Source organism: Lactuca virosa, chromosome 8 (genome assembly GCF_052849685.1).
Source record: "Lactuca virosa cultivar CGN04683 chromosome 8, Lactuca_virosa_CGN04683_v6, whole genome shotgun sequence".
Classification (NCBI taxonomy): Eukaryota; Viridiplantae; Streptophyta; class Magnoliopsida; order Asterales; family Asteraceae; genus Lactuca; species Lactuca virosa.
The window spans coordinates 265677470-265704340 of NC_136433.1; the positions used below are offsets into that span (position 1 = coordinate 265677470).

The 26871-nt window shown below is 37.1% G+C and overlaps 1 protein-coding gene across 1 annotated transcript; it reads left to right on the top strand.

The window, feature by feature from the left end:
• Window positions 1-2711: 2711 nt before the first annotated feature.
• LOC145131499 (uncharacterized) lies at window positions 2712-16243 on the top strand. Its single transcript, XM_079066176.1, has 2 exons — window positions 2712-3066; window positions 16224-16243. The coding sequence occupies exons 1-2, from the start codon at window positions 2712-2714 to the stop codon at window positions 16241-16243; spliced, it is 375 nt and encodes a 124-aa protein (XP_078922302.1).
• The last annotated feature ends 10628 nt before the right edge of the window (window positions 16244-26871 follow it).

The window sequence follows — 26871 nt, forward strand, 5'->3', positions numbered from 1 at the left end:
AACAAAAATAATTGGATCAATCAATGAGGTTGAAACGGCTTTGATCCAATGAGGCAAATAGATCAAAAATGAAAAATGAAAAACACAAAACGAAATCATTGACGTTTTGGAATCCATTTGAGAATTTGAGTTACCTTTTTGACGAATCGAGTTCCGTTTTCAACGAACGAATCGAATTTAGAAGATCTTGGTTCTTTTGTTGGAATGAGAAAATCTCCAATTTGAACATTGCACCACCCATTATGCGAGATGTACAACTCGTTCTTCGTGTTCTTCGTGTTCTTCAACGATCCAAGAACATCTTCAATAGAACCACCAACACTTTTGGGTTTTGACTTCAAATTCAATGCAACACTTGGAGATTGTTGCCTTGGAACCCAAATTTGTTTCACGGATTTCGGCATCACAACATTTGACAATTTTTGTGAGTAAACATGCTTATTTTTGCGATTAATCTTCTTCTTCTTTTTTCTTTCTCATCTTTTTGCATCTTGAAGACTTGATTTCATGAATAAACCCACTTTCCACAACTTCAACTTTATGAGTTTGAATCAAATCTTTTGGAGTTTGATACTTGTGAATTTCTTGGATCACCGGCTTTCAATAAGGAATCATTCCTTCAAACAAATCACAAGAACACAAAATATCATCGTTTGAACTCCAATCGAGCAAAAAACTTTTTCATCTTGAGAATCAACTTGAATCTTCTTATCATGAACTTCAAGAACATCAAGAACATCACATTGAACTCCATTGTCAACAACTTCAACAACCTTAAGAGCACGAAGATCATTTGGGTCTTCAATAAGAGAAATATATTTCTTTCTGAACAAATATTTTTCTTCTCCAATCTTATCACTACTACATGATGATATGGACCATGTAATATCAGCCAACCATTTGATCTCACAAAGTGGTTGAAATATCAAGCTTCCATGATCATCCTTCAATCCTCCATAAGAAACCATAGTTTCCCAATATATCAACTTGTTTAACACCAACCCATAATATTGATCTTTATTGACTTTGTATTTGATATCTTCAATGATCAAATCCAAGAATTGTAAGGCAAATTCACCATGATCACAAAAACTTGAAGATTTCTAGAGAGAGAAAGTGATTTCAAATGGGTTTTCTAGAGAGAGAAAGCAAAAATCACTTGAATTCTAGTGAAGAAAATCGAATTATGAATAGAATCAGAGATGAATTCGATTTCTAGAATCCAAAAAACTCTCTAAAACATGAAGATCAAAGATCAAAATATGAATCACCAAATCAAGATAGCCATCAAGGATCAATTCTTGATCAAATAAAGAACACCCGCTCTGATACCAATTGTAGTGGTGTTGATTATGATGGCATGTGCGGAATTAGAAAGATCTAGTGAATCATTATGTAAAATCAAGAACACAAGGAGTAAATAAATCTTTGTAAGCTCATATTAGATCTAGAAAGGATATACAAATGGGTTTGTACAAATTTCTCTCTCTAGTCTAACACTCCAAATGGTTCCTTACATAATGGGAGTCACTCACTTCCTATTTATAGGAAAGACTCAACCCATTTAGACATACAAAGGGGAAAGCCTAAAACACTACATCCAAGAGTGACTTTGCACCCTAACACCCACCACACTTTTGACTAGTGGAGGGTCGTTAGCCGAACGGGTAGGATAACACATTAAATCCTCATTAATAAGTATAATGAAAAATATAAAGTAACTAAATGTTTTTATAAAATTCTCAATCTTAGTTACTTTAGGAAAATGTGAATTTGATGCTAACCCATGAAATTGCACATTGCACTTTGTCAAATCGTTAGTGGAGCGTGTGTGGTTAATCGTTACACTAACCTGGAATAACAAAGGGTGGCAATGTGTAACTCATAAATTATCATTGATCAATGGAGCGTGTGTGGTTAACCGGCACATTGATTTGGTGGTAAATGACATCGAGAGTACCAAGCTAATTTGCATGGTTATTCACACCTTTTTTGTGATCCTCGGTATCCCAGTCACAAATTTGAAGGGCGTAATCGAGATAAAAAATGCCATTGAATAGTTCAATAAATCTCAAAAGATCTAGGAATTTCATTTAAAACCCAATTCATTTTTAATTGCGTTTTCATGGTGGAATTGGTAAATCGTCATTTACCTACCTTCAAATAATTTACAATTGGAATACGGCATCCCTTTTCTAAAATGTGAATTATTGTGTTGGTTCCTAGCCTTAATATTTCATTTGGGTGTTATATTAAGGATTTTCATATCTAATCAAAAACTTGTCTTTCTTCTTTTTCAGACGTCTACCTCTAACAACGCTTCTGGCTCCAACAACAACAACAACTCCTCCAACTCTTTCTCGCTCTTGAGCATTTGTGCCAAGGTGACATTTGATGGATCCAATTTTAATGATTGGATTCGTAACATCAGAATGGCCTTGCGATTCGAGGACAAGGAATACGTCCTCGACAGACAGCTTAACAAGATAGACGAATCCAAAGCTACTCCTCAAGAAATAGTTGAGTATATGGCTCAATGCAAAGATGCTACTAAGGTGTCATGCATTATGGTGGCAACTATGACTCCTGAGCTGCAGCGGTTTTATGAAGACTATTGGTCTTACGAGATGTTCCCGGACTTGATGGAGAAGTACCATCAAAGAGCACGTCAAGAAAGGTATGAGATAGTCAGGTCATTCACAACCACCAAGATGAAGGATGGAGAGTCCATCACGACCCACCTGCAACACATGCAACGTTATGTGGATCGTCTCTTGAAGCTTAATGTGAAATTTGACGAAGAGCTGGCTATTGATATAGTCCTACACTCATTGCCTCCTTGCTATGATCAGTTCAAGATGACTTATCATTTGAGCACAGAGGAAGTCACGTTGAGTAAACTTCAAGGCTTACTGAGAACTGCTGAAAGTGGATTGAAAGGAAAAGCTGTTGAATCCACTCCTACTGCTTCTACTCCAATCCTGGCTATTGGACAAGGAAAGGAGAAAAAAAGGAAAGCTCCTTCGAAGCAAAACTGGAAGGGAAAGTCTCATGAAGGATCTTCCAGTAATGGACCCAAAGGAAAATCCGGTTCTGCTCCCCCTGCCTCATATCCAAAAGATGCAACATGCTTCTACTTCCAAGACAAGGGGCATTGGAAATGAAGTTGCTCCAAGTACCTACACGACATTAAGGATGGCAAGATCAATCCTACCTCGGCAGGTATTTACACTATTTTGTCTAAAAATTCATTGCATTCTAATTCTTGGGTCCTTGATATAGGATGTGGTTTTCACATTTGCCCTGACTTGCAGGGACTAAAAGAAAGTAGGAATGTGGAGCTTGGGAAGATGAACCTGATAATGGGCAATATGATATCGTCACCTGTTACCAAGACCGACGTTTATTCTTTAAAGATTAGTAGTGGATTATGTTTAGACTTGAATAATTGTTTCTAGTCATCAGAAATGACGAGGAATATTATTTCCTTTCATGGTTTGTATAGACAAGGTTTCAGATATTCTTGTAATAATGAGAATGGATCTATTAATGCTTATTATAATGATGTATTTTATTTTGAAGCATTGCCTTGTGATGGTGTATATGAAACTGTGATGGTTGTAGACAATTTAGGAAATAGTGTGTTACAAATTGATGCGTCTAATGATTTAGACAAAGCATGCTTGTGGCATTGTCGTCTTGGACATGTCAACAAGAAGCGCATTTCCCAACTCCAAAAGGATGGAGTGTTGGAATCATTTGACCTAAGGTCAGATGATACATGCGAATCTTGTTTGCTTGGAAAGATGACTAAATCACCTTTCACTGGTTCTTGTGAAAGAGGTGAAGGATTGTTGGATCTTATACATACATATGTGTGTGGGCCCTTCAGATCCACCACAAGGGATGCAAATCAATTTTATGTGATTTTTAACGATGATTATAGCAGATATGGATATATCTACTTAATCAAGTATAAGTAAGAAACCTTAAAAAAGTTCAAAGAGTTTAAACATGTAGTCGAAAATGAATTGGACTGGAAGATCATGTTGCTCAGATCTGATAGGGGTGGTGAGTATCTTAGTATCGAGTTCCACGACTATCTTAGGGAATGTGGAATTGTTTCACAATTGACACCTCCTAGGACACCACAACTTAATGGTGTGGCTGAGAGACGTAATCAAACCTTGTTGGACATGGTTCGTTCCATGATGAGTTGAGCTTTTCTACCAATCTCATTCTGGGGGTATGCCTTAGAGACTGCCACCCATATCCTTAATCTAGTCCCAACAAATACGGTTGCCAAAACACCTCATGAGATGTGGACAGGGAAGGTTCCCTCATTGGCACATATCAAGGTTTGGGATTGTGAAGCTTTCGTTAGACCAGAGATTCATGACAATCTTGAACCTTGAAGTGAGTGATGTATTCTCATCGGTTACCCACAAAAATCCTTTGGTTACTTGTTCTACAGACCTAGTGAGAATGTGGTCTTCGTAGCATGAAGGGGAGTCTTCCGTGAGAGGGAACTCGTGTGCAAAGGGGACAGTAGGAGTACAATTGATCTTGAAGAAATTCAAGAGTCAAGCGATGAAGGAACCTCTAACAATAGCACTCAACCTGAGGAAGAAATTCATGTTGAACCTATTGACGAGTCATTACCTCTTAGACGTTCCAATCGAGTTAGAATGGCACTTGAGTTTTATGATTTCCATATTACTACTGATGGTGATACGTTTATTAGTGATAGTACACTGATAAATTTGGATGAGCCTTCTAAATACAAGGAAGACTTGGCGGGCCATGAGTCTGCTAAATGGAAAGAGACAATGGACAGCGAGATCCAGTCCATGTATGACAATCAAGTTTGGAACTTGGTTGACAATGTACCAGGTCGTAAGACTGTTGGGTGCAAATGGATCTTCAAGAAAAAGACAGACATGGATGGAAAGGTACACACGTTAAACGCACGAATGGCTGCAAAGGGCTTTACTCAAACCCAAGGGGTTGACTATGATGAGACCTTCTCACCGGTGGCTAAGATCAAATCTATTAGGGTTATGTTAGCCATAGCTGCGTTTCATGATTATGAAATTTGGCAGATGGATGTCAAAACTGCTTTCCTTAATGGAAAACTTGTTGAAGATGTTTACATGTGTCATCCAGAAGGTTTTGTGGATTCTAAATACCCCAAAAGAGTGTATAAGCTTGAGAAATCAATCTATGGATTGAAGCAAGCTTCTCGCAGATGGAATTTTTGCTTCGATGAGACAGTCAAAGAGTTTGGGTTCTCTAGGAGTGAAGATGAGTCCTGTGTATATGTCAAAACTAGTGGGAGTATAGTTAGCTTTCTAGTATTGTATGTTGATGACATACTACTCATAGGAAACACCGTTCCAACCTTGCAGGAAGATAAGTCCTGGCTTGGAAAGTGTTTTTCTATGAAAGATCTAGGAGAGGTTGTTTATATTTTGGGAATAAGGATATTCAGAAATAGGAGTAGAAGACTAATTGGACTTAGTCAAAGTACTTACTTGGACAAAGTGCTAAAGCGTTTTAGCATGGAGAACCTCCGAGAAAGGAGAATTGCCTACCCAGAGCAATACCAAACTGAGTAAGGCTCAGAGTCCAAGTACTGATGCAAAGATAGCAGAAATTAGTCGAGTATTATATGCTTCCGCCATTGGCTCGATCATGTACGCTGTGACATGTACTTGCCCTGATGTGGCTTTTCTCTTGAGCATGGTCAGTTGATATCAATGGAACCCGGGTAAATCTCACTGGATAGTGGTCAAGAACATTCTTAAGTATATGCGAAGGACTAAGGACTGGGTCCTTGTACTTTGAGGCAGTGATGACTTGAGAGTTATTGGTTATAGTGACGCTAGTTTTTAGACAGACCGAGACAACTTTCTTTCTCAGTCTGGTTGGGTGTTTACACTCAATGGAGGAGTTGTAACATGGAAAAGTTCCAAGCAGGAGACCGTGGTTGATTCAACATGTGAGTCGGAATATATAAAGCCGCGAGCGAAGCGTCAAAGGAGGCTATATGGTTGAGGAACTTCATTGGTGATCTTGGATTTGTGCCAGCCATAAAGGAGCCTATGGAGATTTTCTGCGATAATTAAGGAGCGGTTGCCTTGACCAAGGAACCAAGGGATCATGGAAGATCCAGACATATTGACAGAAAATATCACTTCATCAGACATCGGGTAGAAGAAGGACTCCCCGTCGTCAAGAGGGTATCATTATAAGAGAATCTTGCAGATCCCCTCACAAAAGGTCTGAGTAGGATTAGGCACATTCAGTATGCAAGGAGCATTGGTCTGAAGGATGATATTAGTTTTAGTGAATAGATAGATATTTCAGAAACTTGTAATAGATAAATGTAATTGACATTTGATAATTACGTAATGGAGATTTATTTATGTGTATTGTTTACTATCTTTTGTCAATTGTTTATTTTGTGTTTCAACTTTGCATATATTACTTCCCGAATAATTGGATTATTCAAAATATCCACAGTCGATCATGCTTTGGAAGTAAGTAATGAATTAAAATTGTCATGAATTGGCTTGTAGATTTTCTAAGTGTTTAGACATAACAATGGTTTGCTGCAACATTCATGAGTACTCCTGAAATGGGGATTTAAGTATTGGATTAAACCCACACTCATAGAATTACTTTATGGAATTTGTCACGAGAGGGGTTGAATTTAAGTATTGGCTTTATGATATCTTGCAGAACGGATGATTACATGATCCCTTTTCTAAGGATACACAACTGACTAGGTCAGATTTTGACAGCGTCTTTTGTGAGCTACGATTGTTGGTCAAATTTTGAAGTCATACGTGAAATTATAGTTATTAGACTTATCCAAGTGGGAGACTGTTGGATTAGGTGTCTAAGCCCATAACTATAATTGGTATGTACTTGATTTGATAGTGACATGGTCCATTTGGGTTGCCTTCACCCTAGCAACTTGACATGATGACTTTTGGAGAGAGGGGTTGAATTTATTATTTGGAATAATAAATTGATTTATTAATGTATTATGAAAATAATATATTAATTAGAAATCATGTTATTTAATTAGTATTTAATCATAAATTAATTTGGAATTAATTTCATGATTAAACATACTAATTAAAGGAACAGAGGCTGTTTTGCAAATCATTGATAGTTGTGAAACTGGGTTGATGGACTCCTTAATTAGGAGTGGACGAAATCCTATAGGAAGACCCTATAGATTTTGTCCAAAGATTTCTAACTAAGAGTCAATGGGTTGCTTAAGCCTTAAGCAAGAAGTTAGGGTTTCCTCCAGAAACCCTAGCAGCCATCAACTATATAAGGAACCCCCAGGCTTAGGATTTTTGGCAATTTCTTGCTAAGAAGAAACTCTAGCCGAAGTTTTAAGTGCTTCCCTAATCTCTCCTCTCATTCTTTTGCTAGTGGTGTTTGTGAACCATTAGAGGTGCAACATTTGAGACACTAAACTATCAAGAGTTGAGGATCTACAAGGAGTTCTTGTTATTACTACATAACAAGTAAGGTAATCATCAAAACCCTTTTTGATTTGAAATTTTCGAAATTATATATGATAGATCTAGGGTTTTGCTTTTGTATTCAATTTTCATGTTCAACTAGTGAAAAACTTAGATCCAAAGCAATTAGGGTTGCATGATCACATAGAATGTTGTTATGCGCATAACCCATCAATTTCATAGTCATCAGCGTAAGAGATACTTGTTTGGTCCTTAAATGAAAAAGGGTTATTCATGTCCTTGACCTCCTAGACTGAGGTATGACATGGTATCATTGAACAAATTGACAGTGAATCTGTGATTCTACACTGTAACCAAGTCTATGATGCAAGGACTAAACCACTTCCTGCTGATGGGTTATCACTATCAATGATTCACACTGATTTCACCTCTGCATGATTGAGACATCCTAATGTTGGGTTTTGAGCATTCTAACACTCCTATGGTGTACATGCAACCCTAGAAACCTTGGATCTATGTTTTCTCTAAATACATGCAAATTTGATTTTCCAAGGTTTACTTCCTATCTAGCATGTTATGGGGAACTTGTAATACAAAACTCAAGTAGAATAACATACCTTTTAGTAGCTTGGATTCCTTGATGACTTTGTGAGCCTAGCACCCCAAATGTGATGCCTCAAATGCTTCACACAACACCACAATTCTTGAAATAACCTTGAGAGAAGTTTACTATACTCAAAAATTGGCTAGCCCTCTTACTTGCTTGTAGTAGTGCCTATTTTGCTAGTCTAGGGGTCTTTATATAGTTGTGGCACAAGTAGGGTAACACCATGTAAAACCTAATTGTCATGGCTTTCCATATTCCATGATCCATGGGTTTGTAACCTCCATGGACTATCCATGGAGCGCCTTATGGGTTTTAACCCAATCCATACAAACCATGGATCATGAGCCCACTATACAAGAATAGATTATTTACACAATTAACCCCATATATTTAATTAGTCTCCTTTTGATCACTTAATTAATTCCAGATTAATTCTTTGATCAATACTAATTAAATAATATTATTAATACATTAGTACTTATTATATATTAATAAACCTTAAGTGTCCTTTCTCTCATTTTGGTCTATCCAAGTATTGCAATGCCATGCAACCCAAATGGACCATGCCGGGTCGGGTCAAGTACATACCAAATATAGTTATGGACTTAGACACTATATACAACAGTCTCCCACTTGGATAAGTCTAATAACTATAGTTGCAGATATGACTTCAGAATCCGACTAGCGATCGTAGCTCTTTCAAAGTCTCTTGGAACTAAGATGATGATGATGATACGCCATTTAAGATAAGTGATCATATAATCCTCTGCTCTCAAGATATCAGCCGGACAAATACATGGAACAATGTCGTACTTATTTTCCAGCAGTTGTTTCTCGATCTCTGATCTGCTTGACATAGAACTAAATTGAACACATCAATTAGGTTCTGACCGGGCCCGGTACATAGGTCAAAACAAAATCACCGAGGGGCCCAGATATCGCTTCTAATCCTAGAAGGAATAGATAAACTTTGACTCATATGCTTGTACTGACTACTTATTGAATAATGCACAAAAGCACGTTTTATAACATCGAGTTACCAATGCGTTTTCTTACAATCAATGTATAACTAACTCATAGTCAAAAACTCATATCTCTAGGTTTGAACATTTATATTATATTACCGTCTCACGATCACTCGAGATAAATTCCATGAAGTGATACAAGTGAGCGTAGGTTGAGTCCAATACTCAGAACTTATGAGCACTCATTAATGTTGCAGCAACCATTGCTATGTCTAATACACCTTAGACAATCTACACACACAATTCATGACAGAATACCTACTTCCAAAGTATGACTGACTATGGAGAGTTTGAATAATATAATTATCCTGGAAGTCAAAACATGCAAAATTGAAACAATAGTAAACGATTAACATAAGATAGTAACACTTTACTCATAAATAAACAACAACTTTTATTTAATCATCAAATGTCAATTACATTTTACAAGTTTCAAAAACTATCTAATTATTAAAACTAATATCATCCTTCAGCCCGATGCGCCTCGCATGCTGTAAATGCTTAACCCTACTCAGTCCCTTCGTGAGGGGATCTGCTGGGTTGTCATCTGATGATACCCTCTTTGCCACGAGGAGTCCTTCTTCTCTTCGATGTCTAATGAAATGGTATTTTCTGTCAATGTGTCTGGATCTCCCGTGATCCCTTGGTTCCTTAGCTAAGGCAACCACACTTTTGTTGTCACAGAAAATTTCCATTGGCTCTTTTATAGCTGGTACAACTCCAAGGTATCCAATGAAGTTCTTTAGCCATATTGCCTCCTTTGCTGCCTCGCTTGCTGCAATATACTTTGATTCGCAAGTTGAATCAGCTACCGTCTCCTGCTTGGAAATTTTCCAAGTAATTGCTCCTCCATTTAGGATAAAGACCCAGCCTGACTGAAAGCGGAAATTATCCCTATCAGTCTGACAGCTAGCATCGCTATACCCTACCACTCTCAAGTCATCACTGCCACCAAGGGTAAGGACCCAGTCCTTAGTCCTTCGCAGATACTTGAGAATGTTCTTTACCGCAGTCCAGTGAGCCTTGCCAGGGTTCCCTTGATATCTACTGACCATGCTTAAAGCAAAGGCCACATCAAGGCCAGTACAAGTCATATCATACATGATTGAGCCCACAGCGGAAGCATATGGTACATGACTCATCTCAGCTATCTCAGCCTCTGTACTCGGACTCTGAGTCTTACTCAGTTTGGCGTTACTCTGAATCGGTAATTCTCCTTTCTTGGAATCCTTCATACTGAACCTCTTCAATACCTTATACAAGTAAGTACTTTGACTAAGTCCAATTAGTCTCTTACTCTTGTCTATCAGTATCCTTATCCCTAGGATATAGGCAGCTTCCCCAAGGTCCTTCATAGCGAAACACTTCCCAAGCCAGGACTTAACCTCCTGCAAGGTTGGGATGTCATTTCCTATGAGTAGTATGTCACCCACATACAACACCAAAAAGCTAACTATACTCCCACTCGCCCTAACATATACACAACACTCATCCTCATTCCTAGAAAAGCCAAACTCTTTGACTTTCTCATCGAAACAAAGATTCCATCTGCGAGGTGCTTGTTTCAATCCATAGATGGATTTCTCAAGCTTACACACCTTTTTAGGGTACTCGATACTGACAAAACCCTCTGGCTGACTCATGTAAACATCCTCAGCCAACTTTCCATTAAGGAAAGCAGTTTTGACATCCATTTGCCATATTTCATAGTCATGAAATGCAGCAATGGCTAACATAACCCTAATAGACTTAATCTTTGCTACTGGTGAAAAGGTCTCATCATAATCAACTCACGGAGTTTGAGAATAGCCCTTTGCAACCAGTCGCGCCTTATAAGTGTGTACATTACCATCCATGTCGGTCTTCTTATTGAAGATCCATTTGCACCCGACTGTCTTACGACCTGGTACATTGTCAACCAAGTTCCAAACTTGATTGTCATACATGGACTGTATCTCGCTGTCCATAGCCTCTTTCGATTTAGCAGCCTCAAGGCCTGCCATGGCTTCCGTGTAGCTGTTAGGTTCATCCAAACTTACCAGTGTACTATCACTGATAAGCGTATCACCTTCCGCAGTAATATGGAAACCATGGTAATGCTTAAGTGCATTCCTAACTCTCGTGGAACGCCTCAGAGGTATGGGCTCTTCAGTCGGATCAACAAGAGTTTCCTCCTTAGGTTGGTCACTAGGGTTTGAGGTTCCTTCACCAATTGACTCTTGAATTTCTTTAAGGTCAATTTGCCTCCCACTGTTTCCTTGGCTTATGAACTCTCTCTCATGAAAGACTCCTCTTCTAGCTACAAAGACCACATTCTCACTAGGTCTGTAGAAGAAGTAACCAAAGGATCTTTACGTGTAGCCGATGAAAATACACCTCTCACTTCGAGGTTCGAGCTTATCAAGAGACTCACGCCTCACGAACGCCTCACAACCCCAAATCTTCATGTGTTCCAAATTGGGAACTTTCCCAGTCCACATCTCATGAGGTGTTTTGGCAACCTTTTTAGTAGGGACTAGATTCAGGATATGGGCGGCAGTCTCTACGGCATACCCCCAGAATGAGATTGGTAATGAAGCTCGACTCATCATGGAACGAACCATGTCCAACAAGGTTTGATTGCGCCTCTCAGCCACACCATTCAGCTGTGGTGTCCTAGGAGGTGTCAATCGTGAGACAATCCCACATTCCTTAAGATAGTCAAGGAACTCGATACTAAGATACTCTCCTCCCCGATCGGATCGGAGCATCTTGATGTTCCTGCCTAGTTGATTCTCCACTTCCTGCTTAAACTCTTTGAATTTCTCAAAGGTTTCTGACTTATGCTTGATTAAATAGATATATCCATATCTACTATAATCATCAGTAAAAGTCACATAATACCGATTAGCATCCCTTGTGGCAGTTTTGAAGGGTCCACACACATCAGTTTGTATGAGGTCCAACAAACCCTCACCCCTCTCATAAGAACCAGTAAAGGGTGACTTTGTCATTTTTCCAAGTAAACAAGATTCAAAACTATCATCCGACTTTAGGTCAAATGATTCCAAAACTCCAGCCTTTTGGAGTTGGCCCATGCGCTTCTTGTTAACATGTCCAAGACGATAATGCCACAAGTATGCTTTGTCTAAGCTATTTGAAGAATCAATACACAACACATTATTTCCTAGATTATCTACAACATTCACAGCTTCATATACACCATCACAAGGTAATGCTTTAAAGTAAGATACATCATTGTTATAAACATTAATAGCACCATTATCATTATCAAATGAAAAGGAAAAACCTTGTTTGTACAAGCCATGAAAGGAAATAATATTTCTCGCCATTTCAGACGAGAAACAACATTTATTCAAATCTAACATTAACCCATTATTAAGCAATAAAAAATAAACTCCTATCTTGGTAACATGTGATGCTTTCCTATTCCCCATGCTTAAGTTTATCTTCACGTGCTCCACTTTCTCACTTCTTCTTAGGCCTTGCAAATCAGTATAAATGTGAATACCACAACCTGTATCAAGCACCCAAGAGTTAGTATGTAATCAGTTTTTAGACAATATAGTGTAAATACCTGCATGGGTGGGTTTAACTTTCCCATCCTTTACATCCTGCAAGTATTTGGGGCAGCTTCGCTTCCAGTGCCCCTTTTCCTGGCAGTAGAAGCATTGTGCTTCCTTTGGGTTTGAAGAAGGAGGAATGGAACCTTTCTTGGTTTCACTTGAAGAGGAGCCATCAAGAGACTTTCCCTTGGTACCCTTCGAAGGGGTCTTTCTCTTCTTCCCCTTTCCCTGCCCAATTGCCAAGACAGGAGCAGTAGTAGGAGTAGGAATAACAGTTGCTTTACTTTTAAGGCCACTTTCAGCGGTCCTTAAAAGTCTTTGAAGCTTACTTAGTGTGACTTCCTCCTTGTTCATATGATAAGTCATACGAAATTGATCATAACTTGGAGGTAAGGAATGGAGAATGATGTCAATACCCATGTCCTCAGGAAAGTCAACATTAAGCTTCAGTAACCGGTCCACGAACCTTTGCATTTTCTGCAAGTGACCGGCGAGGGGTTCTCCCTCTTTCATCCTAGCGGTTATCATGGAGGAAAAGATTTCATACCTCTCCTGACGAGCACTCTGATGGTACCTATCCATCAGATCCTGGTGCATCTCAAAAGGGTAGAAATCTTCATAGGATTCCTGGAGTTCTGCTGTCATTGTGGCCAACATGATGCAAGACACCTTAGTGGCATCTTCCTCATGGGTAGTGTACTCAACAATCTCCTCAGGAGTAGCAGTTGACTCATCGATAATCTTTAGCTCCTTATCGAGGACATACTCTTTGCCCTCATACCGAGTAATCATTCTGATGTTCCTAATCCATTCATTGAAATTGGAACCATCAAAAGTGACTTTCCCACACAAGTTCATTAAGGAAAAGGAGCCTGTAGGTTTTGAGCCAGTAGCAGTGGTGGAAGACATCCGAAAAAGAAGAAAGACAAGTTTTATTAGATAAAGAGTCCTTAATAAGTCACCCAAATGAAGTACTAAGGCTAGGACCCAACAAACTATTTATAGTTGGAAGAGGGATGTCGTAATCCAAGCTATAAAATATTTGAAGGTAGGTAAATGACGATTTACCAATTTCCACCACGAAAACGAAATAGATTATTAAGTTTTATTATATTTGAAATTCCTAGTTCTTTTGAGATACATTGAACTTTCAATGGCATGTTTGAATCTCGATTATGCCCTCTCAGGTTTGTGACTGGGATGCCGAGGATCACAAACAAGGTGTAAATAACCATGCAAATTGACTTGGTACCCTTAACTTTTATCACCTAATCGATATGCCGGTTAACCACACGCGCTCCACCGATCTATGATAAAATTAAGATACCCTTTGCCACCCTTACTAGTCCTTGTTAGTATGTCGGTTAACCACACGCGCTCCACTAACGACTTGGTAAGGTACAAAGTGTAATTTCATGGGTTAGCACCTACTTCACATTTTCCTAAAGTAACTAAGATTGGGAATTATTAAAGTGTAGTTACTTTATAATTTCATTATACTTTTAATGAGGATTTAAAGTCCTTGTCCTACCCGTTCGGCTAACGACCCTCCACTAGTCAAGGAAGCGGTGGGTGAGAGTGGACACCCATTAAGCTGCCATTTTATAGGCAACAACCTTATACCCCCCATATAGACCGACTTCGTGAATGAGGCCTACTAACGGTAAGACTGACTTATTCTTATACATATCTATATATTTAAACTTTTAATATAATAATAGTATAAGGGTTGAATTTTAAACTTTTAAAATTCTAAGGTTAAATTTGGAAATTAAAGTATTAGGGTGTAAGACTTTACAAATTCCAAAACTTGAGGGCAAGTATTGAAACTATTCAAGACCTTTCATTTCATAACTTATGAGTTTAATGGTTCATTAAAATGAAGACTCTTCATTTTATGTAACCTCTTATTCTTTAATGACACTTTAAAGAAGTGACTTTTGGTTATCCATAACTTAAGGACAAGTTATGGATTCCATCATTTTAACACATATAAAACATGCAATTTTGATATTAGCCATTGTAAATGGATTAGCATAAGCATTACACCATCTAGAATAAGTTTTTAAAACACCAAAACAATTTACGGTAATGTTTCTAGTCCATTTCCAGCAGCAAAACTCGAAAATATGCATTCAGGGGCTCCTACTCGTCGAGTGCAAGAACCTACTCGACGAGTAGGATGAAATAACACATGGACTCGTCGAGTCCCCCCATGGACTCGGTGAGTTCATGCTGCAGAGTCCAGATTTTTGAGTTTTTTCAACAAGTTTGCATCAAGTATCAAGAAAACAAGCCTAGGCTCTGATACCACTGTTGGGTTTTGAGCATTCTAACACTCCTATGGTGTACATGCAACCCTAGAAACTTTGGATCTATGTTTTCTCTAAATACATGCAAATATGATTTTCCAAGGTTTACTTCCTATCTAGCATGTTATAGGGAACTTGTAATACAAAACTCAAGTAGAATAACATACCTTTTAGTAGCTTGGATTCCTTGATGACTTTGTGAGCCTAGCACCCCAAATGTGATGCCTCAAATGCTTCACAAAACACCACAATTCTTGGAATAATCTTGAGAGAAGTTTACTATACTCAAAAATCGGCTAGCCCTCTTACTTGCTTGTAGTGATGCCAATTTTGCTAGTCTAGGAGTCTTTATATAGTTGTGGCACAAGTAGGGTAACACCATGTAAACCCTAATTGTCATGGATTTCCATATTCCATGATCCATGGGTTTGTAACCTCCATGGACTATCCATGGAGCGCCTTATGGGTTTTAACCCAATCCATACAAACCATGGATCATTAACCCACTATACAAGAATAGATTATTTACACAATCAACCCCATATATTTAATTAGTCTCCTTTTGATCACTTAATTAATTCCAGATTAATTCTTTGATCAATACTAATTAAATAATATTATTAATATATTAGTACTTATAATATATTAATAAGACTTAAGTGTCCTTTCTCTCATTTTGGTCTATCCAAGTATTGCAATGCCATGCAACCCAAATGGACCATGCCGGGTCGGGTCAAGTACATACCATATATAGTTATGGACTTAGACACTATATCCAACACCTAATTATTTCCCACAAATCTTCTTTATAAGAACTTAATGATTCACTATGTAATACCACACACTGATAAAAGTTCGAAAGTGTGTGTCGATGGTTTGACTATGTACCGTAGTTTATCACATGCACTAACCCATTTTGCCCCATTATTCTTCTGAAAAGTTTTATGATTCAATGAAAAATTCTAGACACCGATGAGTACTTGAAAAATCTATGCCGATGGGTACATTCAGTACCGGAATGTATTACACGCACCATTCCACTCTCGCCCTTTTTATCCTCTATTAAATGTAGTTAATGATTCGTCATTTAAAACCATACGTTGTTGAGACTTCACAATTATGTGTGAATGATCTACTATTGGAACAACACAATTGTGTGATACACCTATGTTATCCTCTAACTTTATTTGATGTTTTTTTTATTTCAGGTTACTTGTTGTCTTCTTAAAAAAAAAGGAAAAAAGTAGTGGCTTAATGCTGTCAAAAAGAGGGAGAAACGTGATTAGTTATGTTATATTGTCACTTGATCATTCACATAATAGAATAAACTTTTAAAAGAAGAAGGTTATTTATCTATGGGGGAGATGATATCAACATGCTATCATCTCCTTATCATCTATCATTCCGCTGCAACTCATGATACACTGATCGTTTATGCTGCTCTTACTGCTTCTACTGCTAATAACCAAAAATGGGACAAGTCATACACTTTATCCGTGGGAGCATTCATTAAAGTTGAAGAACTTGTTAAATATTAGTTTTGACATCATCATATAGGCGGAGATTGTAAGGTCACGCCTTAATTTCTAATGAGTCAACCATATTACACGTTGACCACCAACGCCAACACCAACTCCAGAATGATCAGCGTCAGCATGAAGTCCATAATCTTGGTGATCATTATATATTAGGAAAATATCGTTTTTATATTAGGAAATTATATTGTGCATATATGATAGGTTTTGATAAAAAAATATAAGTTTGTTTTTCACAAAAACCCCAACGGAAGACTTTAAAAAAGAACAAGTTTATTTTTAGTTTATAACAAAACTAAACCATCAAGTATCCATTTATAGAGGTTAGAATGAAATAAAAAAAACACAACCAAAGAGTGTTTAGAATGACAACCTTTGAATCCTTTGAACCCACTTGGTTTTGGGGTGTTCATGAAGATTGAAAAATCAAAGAGTATGATTTTCTCTACAAATATCTACCATCAAGATTAAGGCACTTGGAATGCTAGTTCTTTCTTATATTCTTGAGTGTCTTAAGCCTTTAAGTGATTAACTCAAATAAGAACTAAAGCAGGCAACTCAAGAAGGCTTCTAAACCTCCAAACCAACTTCAAAAGAGAAAGAAGAGGAAGAATAGAGAGAATTTCAACCATCTCTTTAAGAGAGGTATTAAGATACAAAAAACTCAGTAAAAATCATGCACGACACATCCTTTATATACTCCATGCGAAGTAAATCCTAACCATTAAAATACTCTAAAATATTTCTAGCCTTTAGAAGCATGGGGATACAAAGCATGGAGGTTGAAAAGCAACCTCCATTCTTTTATATATATTTCGGCCATACCTCTCAAAAGAGGATAGATTATTTAATTTTTTATAAACTCCAAGTTTATAAAATATAAACTTTGTCTTTAGGTAAAAGACAAAAGAATCCACCTAGTCCAAAAGGTTGTGCATGACTTATTAATTAATACCATATGAAATAATAACTAGTTATACTCTCTTAGAATTATTATTTTCATAAAACAATAATTATTTCCTAATTAAATTACATGAATTGATATTATTTATTAATAATCATATTAATAGTAAACATACAAAATGTGCCAACTTGATAAATGTGTGACCCTATACGATCATATATTATTAGCAATGTCACTCAATAATGATTCTTGGGCATATAGATTCAACAATTTCCCACTTGCACAAGATTTATTACAGACTGACATAGATAGTAGTCGGCGCCTAGCAACGGGCTACTGCCCCTAACAACATGTGAAGAGTGTCATTTCATCAACAACCAATTCCAGGAGCTCTAAGCTACAATTGTTACTAAAGGTGTGGTATCAAATTTTCCTTTGTCTCTGACATCATGTTGAACATGAGATATGGATCGTGATCAATCTTATTTACCGTTCAACTTTGAGTAAGGCCTTAGATGTCTAACTCTCAAAAAATAAGAGGGACGAATTCCATCTTGACTACATATTCCCATTAATGTAGTTCATGTCATACCCAACGATGGCCCTTATGACTGACTTTTACAGAACAATGTTAAACAATGTCAAGTCACAACAATTCCTACACTTGAAGTCCTAAATATGTATCTCAGGTCTAAGAATACAAAGATACAACCTTGATCAAAACATCACTCTTGACTACGATCTATAAAGGTAAAGACTCATATCTAATACATCAATTCATTACAATATATGTTGCTTGTACATTTCTAATATCCAAATACTAAATTTTATTCAAATATATCTACTTATATCAAGAAAGCCCAATAACACCAACTTGACTTTCATGCTTTAGCTAACGAAGGATCTTTGTTAAGTAGATTTGTCAAACTTGATTTGTATAAACTTTGTGAATACAAACCTATTCAGTTTTATATATATAATTCATATATAAAGAAAACTATTGTGAATGTATTAGATGCTTAAATATGACTTAGATGTCAATACTAGCGCAATGGGATTATTCATGGTCATAATGAACTTTGCTTTAATTATCTTAGTTTGTGGTTCTCCAAACCACAATGTACTCTAACTCTGATGTGTAATTGTAATGAAAATCTATATGGAACCATTATCGATGTAACTTTCTCTTCATTAATAATGAGAACACGCCCGATTGTGACTGAGAGTCATCTCAATCTATTTGAAAATTTAGCACATGTGTAACAACTTTAGACATAACTTTCTTTCAAATACTCCGTATATTAGGAATATTTCTCTAGTTCTCGTAAGTACTTTAGAACGTTCCTATAAGTCACACAATGAATTGTTATCGGATTATACTAGTATCATTCGACATGCCCTCAACATACGATATAGCTGGTCTTCATGCATAATCATGACATATATGATTAACCAATTGCAACAACATATGTAATACAATCATATTATCTAGCTCAACAACATTTACACTAGGATTTTGCTCAAAATCATATTATGTGGTATTTGACAAAGTAAACTCTCTTAGAGTCATTTATCTTAATCTCTTTAAGATCCTTGACGATTAATGCAATTTTACTTAATCCTTTAAGTTGCCATGATCTATCTATATAGATCTTTATTCCAGGTATTAGTATGTCGACTACATGTAAGAGTAGGAATATTATTACGCTCCCACCAGCTTCAGAGAAACACAAGTGTCATCTTGATTTATAATTAAATCACACTATGTGATTGTCTTATAAGATTATTACTATGAGATGTTAGCTTAAATCTTGAAAAGATTTTCATTCATGTATGTTTTCTCCCTTGAAAACTCACTTAATCTTTATAGTAAAACTATATCGAGGAAGAATAATCAAGCCCATACTTGATAAACATACATGAATGCATCTCTATGTGTTTTATTAGTTTCTGATCAATTATTGAGCAGATTTAACAACAGTTGAAAACTTGCTAGTTCCAAACTATGATGCAGTTAGTTTATGGATCTTTAGCTCTTAAAGTTCCAAATTGCTCCCACTTAGAAAAATAACTTTCTAAGAACCTGTCTTCTGGAATGACAATTAGTGGGATTAGTGGAGAATTCATATTAAACAATAATTTAGGATACTCTACATAAGTGCAATAAGTAGATGCTAGAGTGGTTAAGCTCTCTGTCTAACATAAGCTCCACAACTCCATACCTTTTAGATAAGGATAAACCATTACATCCTTAGTCTAATGAAAGTATTTAATCCACTTGTTTGGTTGGAATATACATATATATATATATATATATATATATATATATATATATGTATGTATGTATGTATGTATGTATGTATGTATGTATATATTCTATATATATTTATTGCAGTGAGCATAATTCCAAAAATTTATAAAGTGAATATTTCTTTAAAAAACATCATATAATAGACTGCAAGGTCTATGTTTTAGGAGCTTGGATTGGTGAGGTTGGGGACATTTATCTTTGGGTAGTATGTTTTTATTTAGACGATACCACTTGGACAAGTTTTGGTTGTTACTTTTTGATTCAATAATGATTTTAAAAAACATAAATTATTTTAATTGGGTTATTTTTGAAAGATGGTAATGTGTGGTTTGTTTAAAGCATGAATTTTAAATAATCAAGTCTTCTGCTAACATATTCTGTTGAAGATTGTTTTAAAAAGGAGAAAATTATGGTAAAAATCACGAAGTTACCAGTTGGTATCAGAGGCATGTTGTGAGTGAACTGACAGTGTGTGCTTAGAGTTATATGTTATTGGGTCACTTAGGTTTCTTATACTCTTAAAGGGGAGGGTGTGTTCTTAGAGTTATATGTTATTCTTGTATGTGCCTTTAGGACTCTTATTCTTCTCGACATTAGAACATCCTATTTTCTTTCTCGCGGATCCTGTGATCGGTAACATCCCATGACGTAAAGAAAAATATTCTCGACTCAAAGGAATAACAGTCTAGGAGGGGAACGAAGTGGTCTGAATGACCAAGAATGATTTAAGCGGGTTGCATTCTCAATGCCTTAAGTTGCTCGTGATAATTGGACTATACAAATTCGGCAAGCCTTGCAAGCTATTGTTTTATCATTGGTCGATGGTAGACGTGGAAGAGAACCTCTATTTAGTCTATGAATTATATCGGGTTATGGAATTTAGGAAGAAAATTAGGTGTACCACTCTTTAACCTAAACTACTGAGACAGAACACTTTGTGGTAATGCTAGAAGCAATTATATAAAGGTGTGAACGTTAGTATGAGCCCAATCCTAACATAAGCATAGGATATATAATTAGGACTGGAGGAACCATGAGTAAACCTAATGTAACACCCGTTCTAGGTATCATCTAATTTTTCCAAGTTTTTGGGTTTTATGCTAGGACTCGACGAGTTGGGGAGCTCTAACTTGTCGAGTAGAGATCATTTATGAGGACGTGAGATTTAGATCCTACTCGATGAGTCGAAAGGCCCCGAATCAACAAGTAGGCGCTGTAAAGGAAAACCCTAATTTTTAGGGTTTGCACCCTATATAAAGGACTTAATCTACCTCTTGTGGCCTCCCTTACCACTTCATTCCCCACAGAAGAAACCCTAGCCATTCTTTGCTGCTTCATTGTGCTTCAGAGGCTAAGAGAGTGTTTTTGGTGCAACTTGTTGAAGAAGTTTGAAGGTTGAGAAGCTTGGAACAGGAAGGAGCTTGTAGATCCAGCATCTACATCGTTTGGGCTTCCATTTGAAGGTAACAAGCTGTTACCTTGGTCATTCTAGCATTAGATCCATTTTTCTTAGGTTTAAGGTCATTTTTAGTACATTTGTAGATTATTTCGGGTATTGGGCATGATCCGAAGTTGTAACTTCAGATCTGGAATCCTCTAATTCCTTAGAGTTATAAAGTCACTGATTTTATAAAGAATTGGTCCTCCTTTTTGGCTTAAACCTCTCCCTTAGCTTGGTTTTGGCATTTAAGAGCTTGCATGCACGTAAAGTTTGAAACCTTACGTGGAAACCTTACCCTAGGAGACTAAATCTGCAATTTGGAGCTTTGGGGTAGCTTAAAGACATCTGAACACAAAAAGGACTGAAGGGACTCGTCGAGTTCCTTAGCCAACTCGACGAGTCGGGTAGGGTTTACCCGTTTTCGAGATTCGGAGTGATTTCGGTGAAGGATTAGAGTTTGTGGTCTGCATGAGGTTTTGGTCTTCTGGTCATTAAGGAACTCGACGAGTTACACAGGTAACTCGATGAGTTGACGAGTTCCTCAGGTAACTCGACGAGTTGTTGGATGCAGTGTTGTAAAACTCGCCGAGTTGGCCGATTACTCCTCCGAGTACTCGCTACTCGGCCCCTTACCGAGGCGAGTTATAGAATCTCGAGTACTCCCCGATCGGCCCCTTACCGAACTGAGCAGTGTTGTAAAACCTGGTCAACTCGGTGATTAATATGTATAATAGACTTAACAATTTATTATTTGCATACACACATGTCATTATCACTACATATATATCTTAAATTTTCAGTAATTATTCACAAAGTGAGACCATTATGTGTTTTTTAGTTTTTGTGTATTTTCATGTATCTAATTTTGTTATATATTTCAATCAACTTAAGATTTTAACTTATGATTTTTACATATATAAGTTCCCTAAAAATATTTATACATGAATTACCAAATCCGAGTACTCCTCGAGTACTCCCGAGTACTCCTGAGTACTCGCTACTCGGTAGTCGGCCGAACAGGTGCCGAGTAACGAGTTTTACAACCTCGGTTGGATGCACTCGACGAGTTGAGGTCAACATGGACTGTTGACCTTGACTTTGACCAGGGTTGACTTTGAGGGAATTTATGGTATTTCAAGATTGTGACAAGTTAATCACACGATGATTATAGGCAGTTGAGTTGGAGTAGAACGTGGGACTCATCTGATCTTATCTTGTCAGTTCAGCATTCACGAGAGGTGAGTCTCCTCACCATACCAATGGGTCGAAGGCACCAAGGCCGACCTATTATTGTTATGAGTATGATTAGTTGGTTATGGGATATGTGATATGCTAGTTATTTGTGATACTCGCATGAAAAACCTCGGGAGGTTCCCGAGGCACTCATATGTAAGACCTTAGAGGGTTTCCATGGCATTATAGTATATTTGCTTGTGTGGTTTGTATGTCATCTCTTGGTTGTAAAGACCATGTGGGCGTTCCCACGGCAGGAAGACCATGTGGGGGTTCCCATGGCAGGAAGACCATGTGGGGGTTCCCATGGCAGTTAGTTAAGACCACGTGGGGGTTCCAGTGGCACTAGGTGTAAGACCCTGGAGGGTTTCCATGTCTTCGTTATATGTTTGTATGCATGGTTTATGTGGTTTATGTAGATTCTATAGCTAAAATGATTATGTGATTATGTGGATTGTGTGGGGTATGCTCTGGGGAACTCACTAAGCATTAGCTTACAGTTTGTGGATGTCACAACTAGCATTTTTAGCTAGGAAATTCTGTATTCATGTAAACATTAGCTACTGTAAGACTTGTACTCTAAGTGAAAATCATACTATATGCTAAAATGAAATCGTCCATTTAAATCTAAACTCCTGAGTGAAGTTCAAAACCTAATACAATACATCTCACATATTCAACTATGGGTTGAAAACCCTAAAAATCCTGATTCAAGTTCATTATGGACTAGGATCCTCTTATTGGGCCTAATGGACCAATAAACTTTCAATTTGACCCCTTTTGGGCCAAGAAATCCAATTTGGGCTCTAATTGGACTCACATCCATGAAACTAAAGTATTTTGGGTCATGTGGGCTTAGAATAATTCAGTTTATCCCTAAGGGCCATGATGGGCCGTGAATGGTTTCATAACCCCTAATGGGCCGTAAACTATATTCATGGGCTTCATTGCGCCGTAAACCCTTCTACCTTATCACTATTGGGCCGTGAACCCTCATAAGGGCCCAATGGGCCGAAAACCATCAACTTGGGCCTCATAATATCGAAATCAAGCAAGTAAGGCCCAAACTATTTCTCCTTTCTTTTCTCCTCCCTCATTCTCGGCCCAATTAAAACAAAAAAAAGAGAGAGAGAAGAAATGTTTGTGTAAACTAATACCATGACACCTCCTTATTGTTTTGTGGTAATCCAAGCATCCAATCCCATATATCTAGGTTAAATCCCTTAACCCCCCATGTAATGCCCAACTAATCCTCCTCCCTTCCTCCATAAAATTCTCGGCCCAACATGATCACCATCTTTCCTCATTCAAACTTCTTCAAGCATTTCTCCTTTAATAAGTTCCTTCCTTCATTCTTCAAAAATCGTGTATGCATGTGTGTTCAAGAACTCTTCGACAAGATCACCTCTAGGTAAGTTATCATCACCATCAAATGAATTCTTTCCATTTTATACAAGGATTCCCACTCATGAACACTCCATTTCGTGTTCTAGTTTCTAAGAGACATCCACGTTTTTAAAACTCTCCTCAAGAAGTGAGCTAGGCCGAGAACATCTTCAATCTCCTTCCAAAAACCGATCCAAACCCCAAAGTGAGTTCATACCCCCTATTTTCAGTTTTTACTAAGTTTTGGGGGACAATACAAGTTGTTTTGTGTAGATCTATGTGTATATCCATGACTCTGTGTGTTTTTCATGATTTATTTGTTGATTATGTGTTGTTTACTTCATAAATCAAAACATATGTTAAAAATATGAAGTATATGTTGTCATGTAAACTTGCAGATCTAAGATGTATAAACTCAAAATAGTGAAAACAAGTGTTGTGTTCAAAAATCTATAACCTAAACTCAAAAACCAGCTTCTAACAGAAAGGTTTTGGTCTAGTTACGGACTGTTTTGACCATCTCGATTATAATATTTTTAAAAACTGTTTTACATGCAAAAATTTCAGGTTTATACCTTTAAAATGACTACTCTCACGCATTCATACGACTTTTCTACAATTTTTGGCGATTTTTACAAAACTGCCTATCATTTCAGGAAGGATTTCGGACCAGTCTGTGAATATGAACATTTTCACCCTGGTTTGAGATCACTAAAAATTATAATAAAAATAATGAAGAAAGTAGACTCATTTTCCAAACTCTCAGAGTTGATGGATCCAAAGTTCGACTTACAATGATTTTTCTATAATTTTTCTAAAAATAGAGACATAAATGCCAAAAATCAGAAAATTGTTTTAACTTACTAAAAGTGTTTACACTTTTGTTAGATGCAAGTTTATATGATTTTTACATATTTTGAAAAACATCTAGACATGTTAGCTTATGTGTATTTAATATATATATGATTACAAAAGTGGTATTCTTAAGTCCATTCGAAAAATAAATGAACTAATACTAGCAATAAAATAGCAAACAGACTGAATTTGCCATTCGTAAAATATTGGGCCTTAGTGGCCCATTAATATGCTTGATAGGTCCTGAATACTATTTATATCTTTATTGGGCCTCATTGACCCATGAACATGCACTTCGGACCTTGGATACTAATTTCGTGCTATTTGGGCCTGTAAATACCTTACAGGTGAAATGAGCCTTAGTTGTCCATTTACATATATTTTGGGCCCATGTTATATAACCTCATTCCTTTCGGGCCTGAAAATGACTTACGTGTTTAGTGAGCCTCGGTGGTTCGCTTACATTGTTCATTGGGCCCGGGGTGAGTTTTATATGTTTCTCTTCGCGTAAAAATTCGATTAAGGATCTAGTGAGACGTGTCGGTTGACACCTATTGAGTGTACGATCGTAACATGTTGTTATAACCAGAGTCTCTTGGAGGGAGGGCGGGGTTTTGTGTATAGATCTATACGGGGATGACACCCCACACCTGAGCTGTTCGCTACAGTTAGACTACATCAGTCTAGGGTGACGATAACCTTATTCTATTTTTCTGTCGGCGTTCACAAATGCCAAGACAGACGAATTTGTCATTAAATACTATGGTTATGACGGCTCACCTAGAGGAATTAACGTTATAAATTTATGGGAGACCATTCTTTTCTTTTCTTATTTGGATTATTCAGAAACATACTCGTACTGGTACTCAACCTCGGGGGTTGGTATGGCAGCATTCTCTTTTTCAGACAACATAGGGTTGTCTGGGGGCATTCTCTTTACATTCTCTTTACATTCTCTTTACCTTTTCTGCATTATCTTTATACATTCTAATAAACAATAATACACATGCATTAATACAAGATCTGACACAAACATCCTAAACTGTTTTCAAAAAATATAGGATTTTATGGTGGTTTCAAAGTTGTACAAATCATTTTCACAAACATGCTTATGAACTCACCAACATTTTTATGTTGAATTTTTTTAAATTAACTGGTATTTTCAGGAACCGTTGAAGCAGGTTGAGCGGAACAAACTAATGGATATTTTGTTATATTTTGTTTCATCATACTTTGACTATTTTGGCATGTAATATTCAACTACAATACTCGATGTAAACAATGAACGTTGTTATATTACATGTGTGATGATGATGATGTTATGTTTCAATTATATACTCTGTGATGATACTACAACAATGGAGTCACGCTCAGGCCCCCATACGTTTCCGCCGTCTGGTTCGGGGGTGTGACAGTGGTATTGTTTCAGGTACATCTAAGCCTAAGGGCAAGGGCAAGGCTTGATGGCGTGGCATGCACTCTCTCTCGGGCATTTTGTGGGACACTCTGATGTTTAGAATATTTTGTTGATGATATGAATTTGAAAACAAATGTACTTAAGATTGTATGACATACTGGAAGTTGATTTCGACTAATTAAAAATGAAAATTTTCTTTTGAAAAATTGGGTCGTTACAATTTGGTATAAGAGCCTTGGTTTGAGGGATTCGGAAACACTCTAGGGCGTGTCAGGACTCAAACTAAGGAAATAGTAAACTTGTTTTTAAAAAAAAAGTTAAAAACTTTTTAGAATGAGAAAAAGGAGAGTGCAATGCGCGTGATCGGCCGAGCCAAGTAAGTAGTTCTCCCAGTATGTTAGCCATGTTATACTGATATATGAGTTATAATAATCATATGAATCTTGCTATGTGTATGCTTTCAAAATTGTATACGGTTAGGGTCTTATAGCCTCAGAATAATTGATTTGGCCTTATTTCCTGTTCCTTGTCTGGTTGTGGTCATAGGGTAGAGTCTATTATTCGAATGTCTATTTGATCATGTTTTGTGTATAATTTGCATGCATAAGGCAACCTGTTATGATTGAGTACTGGTTTGATATGGATGGAGGAAATCATAGGTTAGCCTAGGATTTGAGCTATGCGGTAGCCTATGAGATATGATTTGTTTTGGGACGAATTAGATTTATCAGGTAGAGCTTTGGGGAAGGTACAAGTAGGTGTGGAAGGTAGTAT

What these genes read in the sequence shown, in the direction of transcription:
- LOC145131499 (XM_079066176.1), top strand. Translation starts at nt 2,712, where the DNA reads ATGAAGGATGGAGAGTCCATCACGACCCACCTGCAACACATGCAACGT. An exon ending in GTCTCATGAAGGATCTTCCA is followed by an intron (nt 3,067 to 16,223) that starts GTAATGGACCCA and finishes TTTTTATTTCAG; the next exon opens with GTTACTTGTTGTCTTCTTAA.